Below are 18,760 nucleotides of genomic sequence, written 5' to 3'. Positions count from 1 at the left end.
AATTGAAAGAGAACAAGTTGAATCCAAGATTGGGTGAAAATATGGTATAATGAGTGATTTATAAGCTATTTTTTATAGGCCGGTCATTTTTGACCGGGAACACCACAAGTGTGACTATGTGCCATATTTTTTACAAAATAAAAGTTTCAAAACAAAATTCCTGGTGAAACATTAGAGTAGACTAGTGTGATCAACAATACCAATACCAAGATTTTATTTAATATTTCTAAAATCATTAAATGTTTTTAAAAAAATTACTCAAAAAATGAAATGCCTACTCTCAAATAAATTAGGCCTATGATTATTCAGATGCAAATCAAAATATAAAACCAGTCCTAATTGAAAGAGAACATGTTGACAAAAAGATTAAATCCAAGATTGGGTGAAAATATGGTATAATGAGTGATTTATAAGCTATTTTTTATAGGCCGGTCATTTTTGACCGGGAACACCTCAGGTGTAACAAGGTAGCAAAACTCCCACAAAAAGTAAGAAAATGTAAAAAAATTTTTTAGATTTAGTTATACCCTTTGGGAACAAAGTCACAAAGTTTCAGTCAAATTGACCCGAACACCACATGCTCTGTAATGACGCTTTAAGCTTGACGTCATTGACTAGTCGCTGGCCTATAGAGGGTGCAACAGGATAAACAATTTCCTGACACGCAGGCTCTGTTTTGAACAGTTAAAAATGACAAATAAATGCATACTCCAAGAGCTCTCCACAAGACACGTTTGATTATACCATCTGGATGCTCAAAATTGATAAGGAGAATGCAGGCTTATTGTACACGTAAGTTAAATCATCGCGCTAAATTAATGTCTCTGCATTGGAACACACACACACACACACACACACACACACACACACACACACACACACACACACACACACACACACACACACACACACACACACACACACACACACACACACACACACACACACACACATAGCCGATCGCACATCACATGGAGATCGCGTGCCTCACAAAACCATTCAGTAGCGCTGAAATCTATCAACACTGTTCTGTGATCTATCAGTAAAAAATTTTAGAAACTGAAAAGTTCTAGCATATATTTCTCACACGCAATCACTCACTAATGCACTATATACATGTAATCTTTATTGTGCTACTTATTTGTATCTTATTCAGAAAGAGCAGAAATCTGTGAGAAATATAACGACCATAAGACAAAAGAACTGATACAAAAGCGGTTATGTAGGATTAATAACCTTATGAGCAGTGCTGTGTCATATGCCATAGCTGTCCTGGGCACAAGAAGACCCGAGTTCGAGTCTCAGCTTGAGGTTCAGTCTTATTTGTTCATTAATGACGTCATCAGCGACTAGTCGACGTCGACTCAACATTCATCACAAAAATGTCATCTTTAAAAAAATGGAAGTCGTTCAACCCCTACTAAGCAGATGCCCTCTCTCTCAAATGCTGAAGAGGGTGGTCGCAGAGGATGGACCTGTCTGGGACAGGATGCTGCCATGTGCTGTTTGGGATCAGAGAGGTACCTCAAGCCTCTATAAGGTTTGAACATTTGAAACTTTTGTTTGGCCGTCAGCCCAGGGGACTCTAAGGTGAAGTTAAAGAAGCTTGGGAACAACAGCCTTCCCCTCATGTTCCCTCACTGAGCATATACACAGCATAAGAGACTGCATTGAGAGAGTGATGCCCCTTGTTAAAAAACATCTCATTGAGTCCCAGTGCACCCAACAATGTCTGTATGATTGGCTAGCACAGCCGTGGGATACTGCATAGACCGAGGCCTTTTCCTTCCCCAAAACCAGAAAGTGGCAGTTATATGGTACTGTCCCTGTCCAAACACAAAGAAGCAGGTACAGTCTTTCCTGGGCTTAGTGGGCTATTATCAAAGTTTCATCCCGTTCTTCTCCTTTCTGTCTTGGTCCCTTACAGACCTGACTAAGAAATGACAACCAGTCCCATCACAAAAGTCCCATCCAGTCCCATCACAAAACATCAGGCGAGAAGAACATCCTATTACATATATTAGTAGGAAGCTCACTCCACCGGAAACCTGATATGCCACAGTTCAGGAGGAAGCCCTTGCAATAAAGTGGGATTCCTGGAACTGTTCTACTGCCTTTTAGGGATATCCTTTACCTGATGACAGACCATACCTCCCTTTAGTGGATGGCCAAGGCAAACGTCATTAAGGCCAGATTCAACAGAGTTCCTAGCCCTTCAGGATTTCCATTTTGTCAACGGAAAAACAGATGGTTTGTCCCAGATTTTTTCTGGCTGGTCAGGTCTGGTAGGGGTCATTCCCACACTCTTAGAAGAAAAGTTTCTACATACCGTAAAAGGTTCAATTGGCGCTACGTATTTGGAACCCCTAAAAGGTTCACTGCAAAAAATGCTTTTCAGAAGGCATCTTTACACAGCCGAGTTAAGGCGGGTCTAAAGCGGGTCTGTGTCTGTGTCAAAATTCTGTGTAAAGACGCGATGCTGCATTAAAGCAGACTTAAAATATGCCGGGTCTGACCGACCTCAGCCCCTAGTATCAAAGGCGACATAGAAACGGTTTTGATTCAGTGTAATGAACGCGAACTTGTGCCGCCTTAAACTACATCATTGTCATGACAACTGCCTGTCAGCCAGCTCACTAGGCGCGAGAATCAAGAAGCAGCTAGGAGACAAACCATCTAGGAATTAAAGTAAAAGATTTCTGTAGGCTACTCACATCGTCAAGCTAACCACTGTAGTGTTCGGTGTTTGTAATCTTCCTTTGAAGAGACTGGCAGATCAACACACTGCAACATTTCCCCTCAGAAACGGTAAATGCGGTGTCACTGTGCGTCACTGTGCAACCCAGTATTATAATCTCTTTGAGAGAACGATATTTTATATTAGTTTTGATATTTTCTGATATATTCTATCTGCTGTCCTACATGCCGTTAAAATAGACTGAAGTTTGGATTTTTCCCTTAGGCATAGTGCAGCCTAACAACTTGAAATAGGCTATAGCCTAGCTACTCAATCATTTATGGTATTGTAATTTGTCTATAAGCAACATTGTAGAATATTTGAGTTTATTTAAAGTTGTGTATTTTTTAATTATCATTATGATTAGGCTATGTGCATATTTATTTAGAACATTTAGCTTATTACCGTTCCCCAGTCGGGTTGTAGCCTAACTGCCAGAGAAGGGATACATTAAATTTGCATGGTGGTAGTTTTTACCATTTCGTTATTTTGGCTCGAAATTTCGTTTTTTGGAAATATTAACTGAATTTAGAAATGCTTTTGAACAATTTTTATTAGCCTAAAATAAAAATATGAATTAAGACAGCGTTTGGAAATTTTGAAGTGCATAAACAATATGTTCCCAGAATCCACGGCCTTTGATGTTATTGTGACATAAAAGTAGAAAAAGTAGAGTTTATAATTATTTATATCACCTAGACTATCTGTATCATTTGGCAAAATATTACAGAGTGAGTTGTTCCCGCGGTCATAAAAGAACAAAATGCGCCGGCGCTTAATTTCGTTAGACAAAGGGTTAAAGAAGGGTTAACTGCTTTCCTGTAGCTCAACCAGTAGAGTGTGGCGCTAGCAACGCCAAGGTCATGGGTTCGATTCCCAGGGAAAGCAAGAACTGACAATAATGTCAAATGTGTACCTTGAATGCAATGTAAGTCGCTTTGGATAAAAGTGTCTGCCAAATGCATTAATGTAATGTAAAGAAAACGTAGCCTATAATTAAGCCTTGTTAGGCTATGTTTAAATATTAGCCTATAAAATAATTTTTTAATTAAATAGCTTAACTGTCTGTAGGCTATATATGCCTATTTAATAAAGACGCAAACAAAAATCGTCCGTAATGGATTGACATATGTAATGTTTTTCTGTTCACAATTAAACAGAATTGTCAAATATTCTGGCTCATGTTATACGAGCTGAGAACTAAACTTTGTTTTTGGGAAATATTTCATTCCTGACCACTTTTACACTCTATGGGCTCAGAGAGATAGGGTATGCAGCCTGGTGTCTATAATGGAGATTCCGCGCTCTTCTTTGGTCAGAACCACGGAGAACGACCGCGGACAGGTCCGTCCTATGCTCCGAAACTTTTCACAATGCAACAACATATTTAAAGAGCATTAAGCTATAAAAAGCGAGCGCAGACACAGAACGGCCAGAGAAACGGAGGAGCGACTGCAGTAGGCTAAGCTATGGTGTTTGTGCAAAACTGCAGAAAAACTGCAGAAAAAAAGGGTGTTGAAACCTGTCACCGAGAAAAGAGTGGGTGTATCCCCCACAGATGCGACGCCCCTGTAGCCTACATGTTGTGAATGCTCTAAAGTGACTTTCTGTTTCTTTGGAAAAAAAATTGGTGAAATATAATGATGTGATGGAAGGAGGGCGGTGGACAAAACTGTAACAGTAGGTAATGTTACTGTGTGGCCGCATGAGAGAGCCAGTGGCATTACATCGAGCATGGCTATCTGAAGCGACACCTGCTGATGCCCGTTTCACACACAGCATAGTCTGTTTGCAGTGCGTGTTTTTTTCCGTACCATGTTAACAGATTACAGTTTTCACACTGCACGCAGTGTCGGTCCGTCAGTGCGAAGTGTGGCGATCGGTTCTGCACCGAGTCTGTTTTGCTGTGCTGGACGCGCTGAATTAAAGGGACAGCGCGCTGTCTACATTAAAACAAACATGTTTGATGCAAAAATCTAGTAATTTCCCAACATATGCATATAATGCAAAGTGTAGGCCTACTCTGTTTTAAAGTCAACACATGGCTTTTTGCCTTGGGTAATGCAAGAAAAATGGCTTTTAGCTTTAGGTAAACAAGTGAAATAATGGAATAACTTATTCCATTATTCAATTAAGAATAACTTTTCTGTAGGTGAAAAAAAAAGTTCCCATTCAGTCGGTCACTCTCGACGCCACATCGGAGTACCGACGAATAGGAATCTCGCTTGCGAGAGCCAATCTACTTCGAGTCAAACTAAACGAGCCAATGCACATTGGCATGCAATGATTGCACCAGGTGCTCATGCCACGCCATGCGGGTATAAATGAGACACAGGTGATTGCATCAAATTATCCTTTTGCTTTGGAGCTGAGTGGTATAGGGTTATGCCAGATATCACTCCCCACTTCGCAGTTCGACTGAGAAAGAGCCTGCCTTTTGGAAGAGATCTCTTCGGTCGGTGTTGGTGTGACAACACAGCAGTGGGTCGTGTGTTCTTCGGATCTTCTCTCTTCGTTGTCTATAAGAGCAACCACAAGGGCTGTTTTCACAGCTGGTTCGGTGCGCTAGGTGGAGAGCGCTAAAAAGCCGTTCTCCCGGCTGTTGAAGGCGTCCTGTGAGAGAGAGCGTGCACGACAGGCTGCACTACATTCCTGTCTGTGTCGCCGCGGCCCCACCCCCTGCGTGTTTCAGCACCAAGGAGAGCATCATTCTAAAAGAGCAACACAGATAGAGCTTGCGTCTTTTTAAAGATGACATTCTATCTGTGTGTTTCTGGGTGCGGTGGTTTCATTTCACCGCGGGATGGTCATCAGCGCTGTATCTCGTGTTTGGGCGTGCAGCACGCTGAGGCAGCGCTGATGGATGACTCATGTTCTTACTGCGGGAACATGACCATCTCGGAGTTGCGGACACAGAGGGTTACTACCGGTAGTAGCGCGGCCGATTTGAGGGTGACTGTGAGCGTGCTTCCTCCAGGGAACCAACCCGCGGGGAATCCTCACTCCTCCCGCGCTCCGCAGCCAGTAGAGCTGCCGTTGGAACGAGGTGGGCCGTCCTCGAGATGCGCACCACCCGTATCCTGCAGGGCTCCCCACGATGACGAAATGTCCATCGCTGCATCGGAGGGAGGGTCAGAGTTGTCTGGAGATGACGTGTCGGCGCAGGGGGCTCCTTCGGGAAGACCCGCTGTGCCCGATACCGATCCGGAAATGATGGCCATGCTTTCCCGGGCCACCGAGAGGGTCGGGCTCGTGTGGAACCCTCCACCGTGTCCCGAGCCGTCGAGGTTGGACGTTTGGTTTCTCGGGGTGGCCCGTGCTGGTTCTCAGCGCCCCACCCCGGTTCCTTTCTTCCCGGAGGTGCACGAGGAGCTTACTAGGTCATGGACGGCCCCTTTTACTGCCTGAAACCGGCCCAGTGGGTCCTCCTCCCTCACCACCCTTGATGGCGGACCTGCAAAGGGTTACACGCAAGTTCCTCCCGTGGAACGGGCCGTTGCTATGCAACTGTGCCCTTACTCCACATCAAGGGGGAACCCGTGTCTCCCCTCCTGGGCCTGTAGGTACTCCTTCGATCTGATCGGGAAGGCCTACCAGGCTTGTGGAGAGGCAGGCTCTCCGCCCTACACACTATGGCGTTGTTGCAGGTTCATCAGGCCCAGGCACTGAAGGACCTGCACGAGGGTGGTCACGATCACGCGGTTCTACAAGAGCTGAGGGTGGCAACGGACCTCGCGCTTCGTGCAACGAAGGTTACGGCGCGTGCCTTGGGACGTGCGATGTCCACTATGGTGGTCCAGGAGCGCCATCTCTGGCTGTGTCTGGCGGACATGAGGGATACCGACAAGATCAGGTTCCTTAATGCTCCCATGTCCCAGACTGGCCTCTTCGGCGACGCGGTGCAGAACTTCACCCAGCAGTTCTCGGCCGCACAGAAGCAGACCGAGGCCATCAGTCACATCATGCCGCGGCGGTCAGCTGCTGCCTCCACCCCGCCGCTGGCAGCGCCTCAGCCAGCTCGTCGCCGAGGGCGGCCGTCTGCATCTGCCTCCGCTCCCGCGTCGCAGCAGCAGCCTCCACCCAAGCGGCGTCGTGGAGCCGGGCGCAAGCTGGCCGTCCCGCCCGTCCAGGCAGCCCTGAAGAGGGGCAAAGGCAAGGGGAAGCGGTCCTGAGACGGGCGACCCGGAGATGAGGAGGACTGCTCTCCAGGAGACGGTGACCGCACCGCTCCATCCCCCGGAGGAGGGCCGGGTGGAGAATCTTGTGTTCCGTTTTGTTTCTGTTCCGCCGCTGGGCTCAGCCCCAGCGGTATCCAAATTTTCAATAAAAGAGCAGTTTCCTTCATCTCCGGGTCCCCAGGGGGCTCAGAGAGTTGTGGCCGGTGAAACGCCGGACCACACTCATCCTCCTCCTGTGTCGCCAGTGGGCAGCAGCGGACGACGCACGGACACCCCACAACCGTGCGGACCCTCTGCCCAGCCGTGGAATCAGGTAGGTGTCGCACAGCACACTCACACCTCTCTGCGGGCCTCCTCCACGAGACAGCCGCCCCAGACCGGTGCCTGTATTCCCCCTCGCTGCCCCACGGTGGGTACGCCGGTGGTCCCGATGATCCCGCTTATTCGGTCTCTGCGAGCCTGGTTAGAGCTTCCCAGTCCGTCTCGCTGGCTCATTCAGGCCATCAGGTTTGGCTATGCAATTCAGTTTGCCCGGCGTCCCCCCAGGTTCACGGGCGTCCGCTTCACTTCGGTGAAAGCTGCAGACGTCCGTGTCCTGCGTGCGGAAATCTCAGTCCTACTGGCGAAGGACGCGATAGAGCCGGTCCCTCCAGCCGATATGAGGACAGGCTTCTACAGCCCGTATTTCATTGTACCCAAGAAAACCGGTGGGTTACGGCCAATCTTGGACCTGCGAGTACTGAATTGGAGCCTTCTCAAGCTACCGTTCAAGATGCTCAAGCAGAAACGCATTTTCGAGTGCATCCGTCCCCAAGATTGGTTTGCAGCGGTCGACCTGAAGGACGCGTACTTTCATGTCTCGATTCTCCCCCGACACAGGCCGTTCCTGCGCTTTGCGTTCGAGGGGCGAGCATATCAGTACAAAGTCCTACCCTTCGGGGTGGCCCTGTCCCCCCGTGTCTTTACGAAGGTCACGGAGGGGGCCCTTGTGCCCATGAGAGAACAGGGCGTTCGCATCCTAAACTATCTCGACGACTGGCTCATCCTTACACAGTCCCGGGAGCAGTTGCGCGAACACAGGGACTTGGTGCTCAGACACCTCAGCCAGTTGGGTCTTCAGGTCAACTGGGAAAAGAGCAAACTCGCCCCCGTGCAGAGGATCTCTTTTCTCGGTATGGAGTTGGATTCGGTCAAGCGGACTGCGCGTCTCACGAAGGAGCGCGTCCAGTCGACACGCGGCACGTATCGGGTGAGCATCACTCCGTCCTGCCGCAAAACCTTCAGCCCGTGGTCAGATCCCGGGTTCCTTCGGGCCGGAGTGCCGTTGGAACAGGTATCCAGGCATGCTGTGGTCTTCACGGATGCCTCATCCATGGGCTGGGGTGCCACGTACAACGGGCATGCAGTGTCAGGGGTTTGGACGGGCCCGCACCTGCAGTGGCATATCAATTGCCTTGAGTTGCTAGCAGTACATCGTGCACTGAGCCGCCTCAAAGGCCGGTTACAGGGCAAAGATGTACTGGTCCGTACGGACAACACTGCGACCGTTACGTACATCAACCGTCAAGGTGGTCTACGCTCCTGTCGCATGTCGCAACTCGCCCGCCATCTCCTCCTCTGGAGTCAGAAGTGTCTGAGGTCGCTTCGGGCCATTCATGTCCCTGGGGTGAGCAACCGGGCGGCCGACGAGCTGTCACTGCCAGTGGTTTTATTCGCTGACCGAGGGCACACTCGGCACGGATGCACTTGCGGACAGCTGGCCCCAGGGCCTACGCAAATATGCGTTTCCCCCAGTGAGCCTACTTGCACAGACATTGTGCAAGGTCAGGGAGGACGAGGAGCAGGTCCTGTTGGTGGCCCCGTATTGGCCCCACCGGACTTGGTTCCCAGAACTCATGCTCCTCGCGACAGCCGATTCCTCTGAGGAAGGATCTTCTAACTCAGAGACGGGGCACCCTCTGGCACCCGCGTCCAGACCTCTGGAAACTTCATGTCTGGTCCCTGGACGGAACGTGAAGGTTCCAGGTGACTTACCCCAAGAGGTAGTTAACACCATCACTTCAGCTAGAGCACCGTCTATGAGACAGGCCTATGCCTTGAAGTGGAACCTGTTCGTCGATTGGTGTTCTTCCCGCCGAGAAGACCCCCGAAGATGTTCGATCGCGTCAGTGCTTTCCTTCCTGCAGCAAGGGTTGGAGCGTAGGCTGTCGCCCTCCACCCTCAAGGTTTACGTTGCTGCTATTTCTGCCCATCACGACCATGTAGAGGGTAAGTCGGTGGGGAAGCACGACCTGGTCAGCAGGTTCCTTAGGGGGGCGAGATGGTTAAATCCTCCTCGTCCTCCCTCCTCTTGGGATCTTGCTCTGGTGCTCCAAGCACTGCAGAATGCCCCATTTGAGCCTTTGCAGTCAGCAGAGCTGAAGATTCTGTCCATGAAACTTTGCTGTTGGCTGCATTGGCCTCCATCAAGAGGGTAGGGGACCTGCAGGCATTTTCGGTCGACGAATCGTGCCTGGAGTTCGGGCCGGGTGACACCCACGTGGTACTAAAACCCCGGCCTGGCTACGTGCCCAAGGTTCCCACCACTCCCTTCAGGGACCAGGTGGTGAACCTGCAAGCGCTGCCCCTGGAGGAGGGAGACCCAGCCCTAGCTTTGCTCTGTCCCGTCCGCGCTCTGCGGATCTACGTGGCCAGAACCCAAAGCTTCAGGACCTCAGATCAGCTCTTTGTCTGTCACGGAGGCCAGCAGAAGGGAAAGGCTGTCTCCAAGCAGAGGATGGCCCACTGGATAGTGCATGCCATCACCTTGGCTTATCAGGCACAAGGTGTGCCCTGCCCGCTCAGGCTGCGAGCACACTCTACTAGAAGTGTTGCCTCCTCCTGGGCGCTGGCACGTGGCGCCTCGCTGTCAGACATCTGTAGAGCTGCGGGCTGGGCGACACCTAACACGTTCGCTAGGTTTTATAGCCTACGTGTAGAGCTGGTCTCCTCCTGTGTTCTCACCTCAAACGGGTAGAAGCACTGAGAGGCCCGGCTCTTGTCGGCTTGCTGCGTCTCGGCGCTTAATTCTCCAGAAGCAAACTCTGTGAGTCCTCCACCGCCCTCGGTGCCGGGTGTGGCGGAGCGTCCGGCATCAGGTCCCTTACCGCTGAATCCTGGAGAACCGGTAATTGGCTGGGGCCATGTGAGTGACCCTATGGGGATCCCACACTTCTTCCACAGTTGCTCCTCTTGGAAGCCCGTGTCTTTTCCTTGGGAGAGCCCTCCGTTTTAGGGATGGAGCCCCCCTCACGGCGGTGGGCTACGGCTCAGCTCGGTCCCCATATAACTCCCGTGGTATGATGTGGTTCCGCAGCGGCCCCCCATTGGGCACGCTTTCCCAGTGTTATCCAATAGTCACTGAGCGGGTGATGGACTTCTCTGTGTGAGCCCCGTCTCATCAGGTAAGAGAGCTCAGGAGGCTCACACAGGGCACTGGAAGAGGGCAGAGTCCATGGCGCTTTGGTAGGGATTCCTATTCGTCGGTACTCCGACGTGGCGTCGAGAGTGCCCGACTGAATGGGAACGTCTCGGTTACGTATGTAACCCTCGTTCCCTGAAGGAGGGAACGGAGACGCCACGTCCCGTCGCCATGTCCTCTGTCCCTGCCGGGGCGCCAGTCTACCTACTCAGCTCCTCAGCAAAAAAGATAATTTGATGCAATCACCTGTGTCTCATTTATATCCGTGTGGCGTGGCATGAGCACCTGGTGCAATCATTGCATGCCAATGTGCATTGGCTCGTTTAGTTAGACTTGAAGTAGATTGGATCTCGCAAGCGAGATTCCTATTCGTCGGTACTCCGACGTGGCGTCTCCGTTCCCTCCTTCAGGGAACGAGGGTTACATACGTAACCGAGACGTTCTTTATGAACTGTGGGATTTCTTTTAAAAAGATTTTAAAAAATGAAAGAAAAAACGAGTTGGCTGTTTTTGTCTATTGTAAGTTCTAATTTAAATTTTTTGTTATTTTAACATAGTCTAGCCAGTTTCTAAGTTACTAGGCTAAATAAATATAAAGCAATGCATTGAATAAAACATTGTTTAAATGTAGTGTGTTTAAACATGATGTATATAAAAGAGTGTAGACCTACAAAGAGAATTGCAATGATGACAAGCCATGTTCAGTACCAACTTTTGGATTTTAAATAAAAATGATGATTGTGTGTTAAACAGGCGTGAGAGGTCTTCTCTCTCCCCTGAGAATGTTGACATCCTACTCTTGTTAAAATGTGATTTATTCAAGCTGGTTATTTATTTAAAGCTAACACCAACATTTTTCAGACAATAAATGGAAAGCAAATAAAAATATTCTCCTCCCCCTTTTTTTCTGATCCGAAAAATGATCCTATCTGTGACTTGTGATCCGTGATGTGATCTGAACCATGAGTTTTGTGATCCGTTACACCACTAATTTTTATACATTTCATTATTTGTTTTAAATAAATTTATAACACTTTGTCAAAACTGTAGTTTTAAATAATGTTCAACGCATTGTTACCCGCAATTTTAATTTCTGTGTAAATGCATTTATGCCGCTTCAGAGAAGCATTAAACGGTCTGTGTAAATGGGATTTTTTATTAAGCCACTTCAGAATCGGTTTCTGTGCCGCGTTTGCCGTGTAAAGATGCCTTTACTTAGTATTTTTCAAAACTCTTAATTTTTAGTTATTTTTTCCTCCAAAACAAGACAATTAATTTTGCTTGTCTAGTAAATACTTCTTGTTTTAAGAATTTTTAGATGTTTGGACTAGAAAGACAAAAATATTCAGACAAAAATATATATATAAAAAAAACTTCAGTGTGCCACAGGTGGTACTTTGAAATGACCTGAATATTGTCAACTAGATGTCTTCAAGCCAGGACTATTATCAAACATGTGAAGTATGGGGCAGATCGGACATTGTATGCCTGATTTACAACAACTTCCTGTTTCATGGCGTAAATTAGTATTTAGCCAAGTGTTGCATGATTTAATGTGTTTCTAGTATGTTTGGTACTTCATGACATATTTTAATGTGTTTCCTGTTGCCAGCAAGTGGCGCTATGACTAACTAATATTGGTATGTAGATGTCTTCAGGCCAGGACTCTTATCAGACATTTGAAGTATGGGGCGTATTGTACATTGTATGTCTGACTTACAACAGCTTCCTATCTCATGAAAAAACATCAGACATTAGGCCACCATGGACCTGCCCTTCAGCAAAACAGAAGATCTTCACAATTGAATATCACCAAGGTCTTAAGATTAGACGGACCAAATATGATGCTGTTCTGATTAAATCTCAATGAACAGTAAATCACAGTGTACAGCATGACATTCCCTGATGTCCAAAGGCGGCGCAATGACTGTCACTGAATATTGCCATGTAGACGCGTTCAGGCCAGGATTATAATAAAACATACACACCCTTCAGGGAAACCTTGAAAAAACAGGCAAAAAGACAATTTAACATCACCAAGGCCTTTAGATTAACCTTAGATAAAATCTCACTTTTTTTTCTTTCAAAAATTCATAAAACATTTTTATAGGTTTGTTCATTCTGTCATTTGATATTTGTTCAGACTCACCCTGAATACTTTCGCTTTACTGTATAGTTTTGGAGAAAAGTACTCAAATTTGCCCAAAAATCAAAGTACACTTACACTGTACAATTTTTAAAAACCCATAAATAATTTTCCTTTATAGGTTTGCTCATTCTGTCATACTTTGTGAATGACAACCATCCCAGACAACCATCCCCAGACAACCATTGTGAATGACAACCATCCCAGACAACCATCCCGGCCTCCCAGTGGCTTAAATTATTAGCATTATATATATATATATATATATATATATATATATATATATATATATATATATATATATATATATATATATATATATATATATATATGATTATTATTAATTTACACCTAAACATACATTTTCTAACTTTGAAACTGTAATGGTTAAAATCAAAATTAATCTATCTTTTGTTTCCTTCAGTGCTCTCAATCAGTTGATTATGGAGTACCACCAGCCCGGCACATTTTGTATGTCTCTCTATATCTGACGCACCCATTTCAAGTGCTGGTGGTAGTCCAGGAAAGATTTGAGAAACACCTGTGCTTGAAGTGGAAAAAATAAAGTGCCGGCACTCCCCAAAGACTTAAAACTACCTAACATATGTAATTGTTTGTAATTGTTTAACTATAGCATTTGTTACAAAGAGGGTTTATTTACAAAGCAAGACCATCGACAGCTCCTCATTACCATGCAGATCAATGCTAACTTTTTTCTTCTACCACCCCAATTCGAGCACTGGGAACCACTGATCTATTTATAACAATGGGAATGACTGAGATGAAGGCTGTAATACTAACATTGTACATTAGAGAGAGCCACAGGTTCAATCGGTTGACTTGCAGTAAAAACTGTATATACATTCATTTTAATTTAATATGATAATTTGAATAGAATTTAATATATTCTAAAATTTCTAAAAGGTCATTAAATGTTACCTTGATTTTTATGAACCCTAATGATATTTTAAACATATTTGTCTAGTTGTCAGACATGACTGAATGCATTGCTGTCCAAAATAGACACGTTCATTAAGTCTCTTTCTACATAATACATAAAATAATGCTTCCATACAGAGACACTATAGTCTCATATTATTTTATATGTGAAAAGGGACATTTTTGTCACTGTATTACTATATTGGATATAGTTTTATTTTGTTGAGGATATAAATACAATTTAAATGTATGCATTGAGCAGATGCTTTTTATCCAATGAGACCTACATTTCATTCAGGGTGTACCTTTGATCAGTCATTGTATTCCTTGATCAGAGCTAGTCTTTTGATCTAGGCACTGTTAGTGTCATGCTCTTCTGTTTGACTGCATTGTGAGAACCAATGCTATTCATGATGTTTAAACACCATTTTTGAATTTAGATGCAACCTTTGGCAGAGGTCAAGAATGTCGCCATCTGTGGAAAAGTAATATATGAGATTTATCTATTTATTGACATCTCACCTTCAGCACAGTAATAGCATGAAGAGAAACATCCTGGAACCTCTTCTCTAGCGGCTCCTACAACAATTAAAAAAATATATTAATGATGTTTGTGTGTGTGTGTGTGTGTGTGTGTGTGTGTGTGTGTGTGTGTGTGTGTGTGTGTGTGTGTGTGTGTGTGTGTGTGTTTGTGTCTATTTATGTTACCATGGTATCAGGCTCGGGGATGCTGACTCCGCTAAAGAAGACGTTGGACCGGAACACCTGCTGATGCCGTGGGATCAAGTCACCTATCAGTGGGGTCAGAGTTTAAATGTCAGGTGCCAGTGTTTAACCTGCTTTTTAAAGAGATTTAGACTAAACTTTAGCAATACAATTGACCCTTTTAAACAGAATGGCCCACAGGACTGAATTGGAGATTTCTCCAATGATGGAAACAAAATCCCCCTCCATCTTTCGATGACTTTCTTAAAGGGTTACTTCAGTGATTAGCATATGGCTTTGTATCACTAGAAACCCTGGAGTATATTCAAATGATTGTGCTTTCCCCCCTCATATCCCCCTAAGACAAGTGATTTATGCATTTTATTTCTGGAAAAATTCCTCCTATGATGCAAATTGCATATATACCGAGGTCCCGACTCTCTGTGGTCGTTAAAAATCCCAGGATGTCCTTTGATAAATAGTAGGGGTATAACCCCGGCATCCTGGCCAAATTTGCCCACTGGCCCCTGTCCATCATGGCCTCCTAATCTTCCCCCTATCCTGATTGGCTTCATCACTCTGTCTCCTCTCCACCATAAGATGGTGTGTGGTGAGCGTTCTGGCGCAATATGGCTGCCGTCGCATCATCCAGGTGGGTGCTGCACATTGGTGGTGGTTGAGGAGATTCCCCCTTCTATGTAAAGCGCTTTGAGTGCCTAGAAAAGCGCTATATAAATGTAACAAATTATTATTATTGTTCCGCCTGCGGCGTGATATCATAGTTCCTAGTCGGACCCATTTTAGTGACGGACCTGTTTGAGCAACAGCGCTGAAATCGTTCACGAGTCTGCTTCATAACAGACCTTGGTCAGATCTTTGTCTGTAAGTTATTATGCATCAGCTTTGTAATTTACTATGTGATGTAAATGTTTACTTTCAGTAACGCATTTTATTACGTTCGTGAATGTTTCAGTTTTCTCGTGTTGCGCTTCTGTTGATGGCTGTAGTTTTTGCTGATGCAATATTGTATCTGGCCACTAAGGGGCCTCGGCGCTATGTCTCATATTATTTAGTGGGTTAGCTTACTTCTGTTTATTCATATGGATAATGAGTATATCAGTGATTTGGTGATACTGCGGATGTTTGTCTATAGATTAAGTACATCTGTAGTTTATTGTGTAGAAGTTTGATATAGAAAATACTGTGTAATCTTGTTTGAGTCACTGGTTAACTTTATTGTATAAAAGACACTACAGATGTTACACTTTTGTAATGTTTATTTTCCTTTCATTCTTTCAGTCTTACAAGACTTGATTGGAGAAAAACTTGAGAAATAAAACTGAGGAAGAAAAGAGATTGTAAGATAAAACATCAATCCTCAACAAGACTTCTGGAGTTTCTCATCTTCATTGCTGTTAACTATCTGTCTAGCCGTACAAAGCAGACGTCGTACTGCGAGGGCAGAATAGTAAGAAGACAGTAATACACCAAGTTCATCATGAAGCAGTTCAACACTGATTCAGCATTGCTGACCCATCATCATCATCAAAGCAACCAAGATGGATGAACGGAGTACCACAGAAGAAATACATCAGTCCGTGGTGACTAGATCCATTGCTCAATCAAGTAGGAAATCTTCAACAGCAAGCTCTGCTGCACTCAGAGCTCGAGCCAGAGCAGAAGCTGCCCGCATGCAGATTTCATTCGCTAAGAAAGAAGCGGAGATGATGGTTGAAGAGGCAACATTAAAAGCAAAAATGCACATTCTACAGAAAGAAAAGGAGGCAGCTACAGCCACCGCAGAAGAGGCAGTGTTTGTGGCAGCTGTGGAAAATGCAGAGATAGACTCTCGCCATGACATTGACTTACAACTCTCGCCGTCCAACGCTGCTCAACGAACAAGTGAGTACGTTTTGCAACACAGCTGTGTTGCATCGGAACACGTATCTATGCACGCATATTCACAACCTGCAGTAGAAAAGGTCAAACAAGAAATAAGTAACCTAAGAATTGATGATCAAGATACTGACCTATGAATAGCTCCTAAAAATTTGAAATCTCAGCCAACAGTGAACACCACACAACATACTCCTGGAAACGTTACTCCTGTGCAAACACAGAAAAAGAGACATTCAGATCCACATGTAGATTCAACTTACCTGAGACAGGCTACACAGCAAAGGTGGAACCCTGACAACTCTGTAAAGCATACAGCAGCCACGACAGATGTCGCAAAATACCTAATGCGAAGAGAAGTGGTCACATCTGGTTTAATGGAGTTCGATGACCACCCAGAAAATTATTGGGCGTGGAAAACTTCATTTCAAAGCGTCATTGATGAACTCATCTTATCTCCAAGAGAAGAGTTAGACCTCTTGATTAAATGGCTCGGTCCAGTGTCTAAGGAACAAGCAAAAAGAATCCGAGCCATACACAGCCACAACACAACTGCAGGGCTAAACATGGTTTGGCAAAGACTTGAAGAGACCTATGGAACTCCTGAAGAGGATAGAGGAATTCCCCAGAATCTCAAACAGAGACAATGTAAGATTAAGAGAGCTTGGAGACCTTTTGCTTGAACTTGAATATGCAAAAGAAGGAGGATACCTCCCTGGACTAGCTTATCTTGATACGTCACGTGGAGTAAACCCCATATTAGAAAAGCTCCCATTTAGTCTCCAAGAAAAGTGGATTTCCCAAGGGTCAAAGTACAAAGAACACAACCATGTTCCCTACCCACCTTTCACCTTCTTTTCACAGTTTATTCGCTCTGAAGCTAAAACCAGAAATGACCCTAGCTTTATGATATCTCCAACTTATTACTCAGGTCCAACCAAGACAGAGAGACCCACAAGATACAACAACAAAGTACCAGTGTCTGTGAGGAAGACTGGTGTGTTTTCTGAAGCTAAAGCAGCTTTTACAGGCTCTAGATCCAGACTCTCGAGCTATAGATCCAGACCGCCTATGCCCCTTGCATAACAAACCTCACGCACTCAGAAAATGCTGCACCTTCCGCAGCAAACCTATAGAGGAGCGTAAAAACCTACCTTTAGGAGAAGAACATCTGTTTCAGGTGCTGCAGTTCAAACAAACATAGAGCAAAAGACTGTGATAAAGAAATAGTATGTAGAGAATGCGGCAGCAAGTCTCACACATCAGCTTTACATTCTGGTCCAGCAACTTGGGTCTCAGAAGTTCCAGCAGATCAAGGCGAGGAGGAGGAGACCCACGAGACTCCTCCTGGAGTTCTCCCTGAAGTAACATCAAAATGCACAGAGGTTTGTGGGGGAAACACCAATGCCAAATCATGCTGCAAAATATGTTTAGTTAAAGTCTACCCTGAAGACCATCCAGGAAAGGTAATCCAGACATATGTAGTGTTAGACGACCAGAGCAACCGTTCACTTGCTCGCCCTGAGTTCTTCGACCACTTTGGCCTCTATGACAAAGCATCTCCCTACACCTTAAATACTTGCTCTGGTGTTATGGAAACTGCAGGGAGGAGAGCAACAAACTTTGTAGTGGAATCTTATGATGGAAAGATCAAGATCAGGCTTCCAACCCTTATTGAATGTGAAATGATTCCGGACGACCGATCTGAAATCCCCACACCCGAAATAGCCCGCTACTTCCCCCATCTGAGTACAAGACACACACACTGCCTAATGGACGAACATCTATGTTAAGTCCCTGTCCTAACAAAATTCAAGTGAAAGAGACATTTAAGAGAAAAAACACTCACCAATCAAGAGTTGTGGAATGCAGATTCCAAGGTGAAGAAACTTGGAGCCACAGTCTTCAACAGTCACCCTGATGATGAAAAAGTAGCTCTGTCAGTTGATGATCAAACATTCCTGGACATCATGGACAAAGAGGTTCATATAGATCAAGCAAACAGCTGGGTAGCGCCACTGTCGTTCTGTAAACCCCGTCGCCATCTTCCAAACAACAGAGAGATGGCTCTGCGACGACTTTTACCTCTACGACGTACACTAGACAGATGCACAGACATGAAAGAACACTTCCTGGAGTTCATGAAAAAGGTATTTGAGAATGACCAAGCAGAACTAGCGAAAGAACTTAAGGAACATCAAGAAAGGTGGTACTTACCTCTATTCGGGGTCTATCATCCTCAAAAACCGAATCAAATTAGAGTGGTTTTTGATTCAAGCGGCAAACATGACGGTGTTTCACTGAATGACGTGCTGCTCAGCGGGCCAGACTTAAACAATACCCTGTTGGGTGTCTTAATCCGCTTCAGGAAAGAGAACATTGCAGTCACCGCTGATATTCAGCAGATGTTCTACGCGTTTGTTGTTCGAGAAGATCATCGTGATTATTTACGGTTCCTTTGGTATAAGGATAACGACTTAAACAGTAACATCACAGAATACAGAATGAAGGTACACATATTTGGCAACAGCCCCTCACCATCAGTTGCCATTTATGGTCTAAGAAGAGCTGCATCAGGATGAATACGGCACAGACAGTAAGGAGTTTGTCATGAGGAACTTCTACGTGGACGACGGATTGACGTCAGTTCCGACAGAAGAGGAAGCTATCGATCTTTTAAAAAGGACTCAGAAAATGTT

At 45.4% G+C, this 18,760-nt stretch overlaps 1 protein-coding gene across 4 annotated transcripts in view; it reads right to left on the bottom strand.

The window, feature by feature from the left end:
- LOC137084099 (cyclin-dependent kinase-like 1) overlaps positions 1-18,760 on the bottom strand; it is a 70,910-nt gene that overhangs the window by 28,064 nt on the left and 24,086 nt on the right. For all 4 annotated transcript variants that reach the window (XM_067450051.1, XM_067450049.1, XM_067450048.1 and 1 more), the window contains 2 exons: positions 14,169-14,251; positions 13,983-14,039 (listed from right to left, as the gene is read on the bottom strand). In XM_067450051.1, the coding sequence (XP_067306152.1) occupies positions 13,983-14,039; positions 14,169-14,251 (140 nt within the window). The remainder of the gene's footprint in view (positions 1-13,982; positions 14,040-14,168; positions 14,252-18,760) is intronic.

This window comes from Pseudorasbora parva, chromosome 8 (assembly GCF_024679245.1).
Source record: "Pseudorasbora parva isolate DD20220531a chromosome 8, ASM2467924v1, whole genome shotgun sequence".
Lineage (NCBI taxonomy): Eukaryota > Metazoa > Chordata > Actinopteri > Cypriniformes > Gobionidae > Pseudorasbora > Pseudorasbora parva.
Note: the sequence above shows the minus strand (reverse complement) of the source record. Positions and strands in the feature narration are given on the sequence as shown.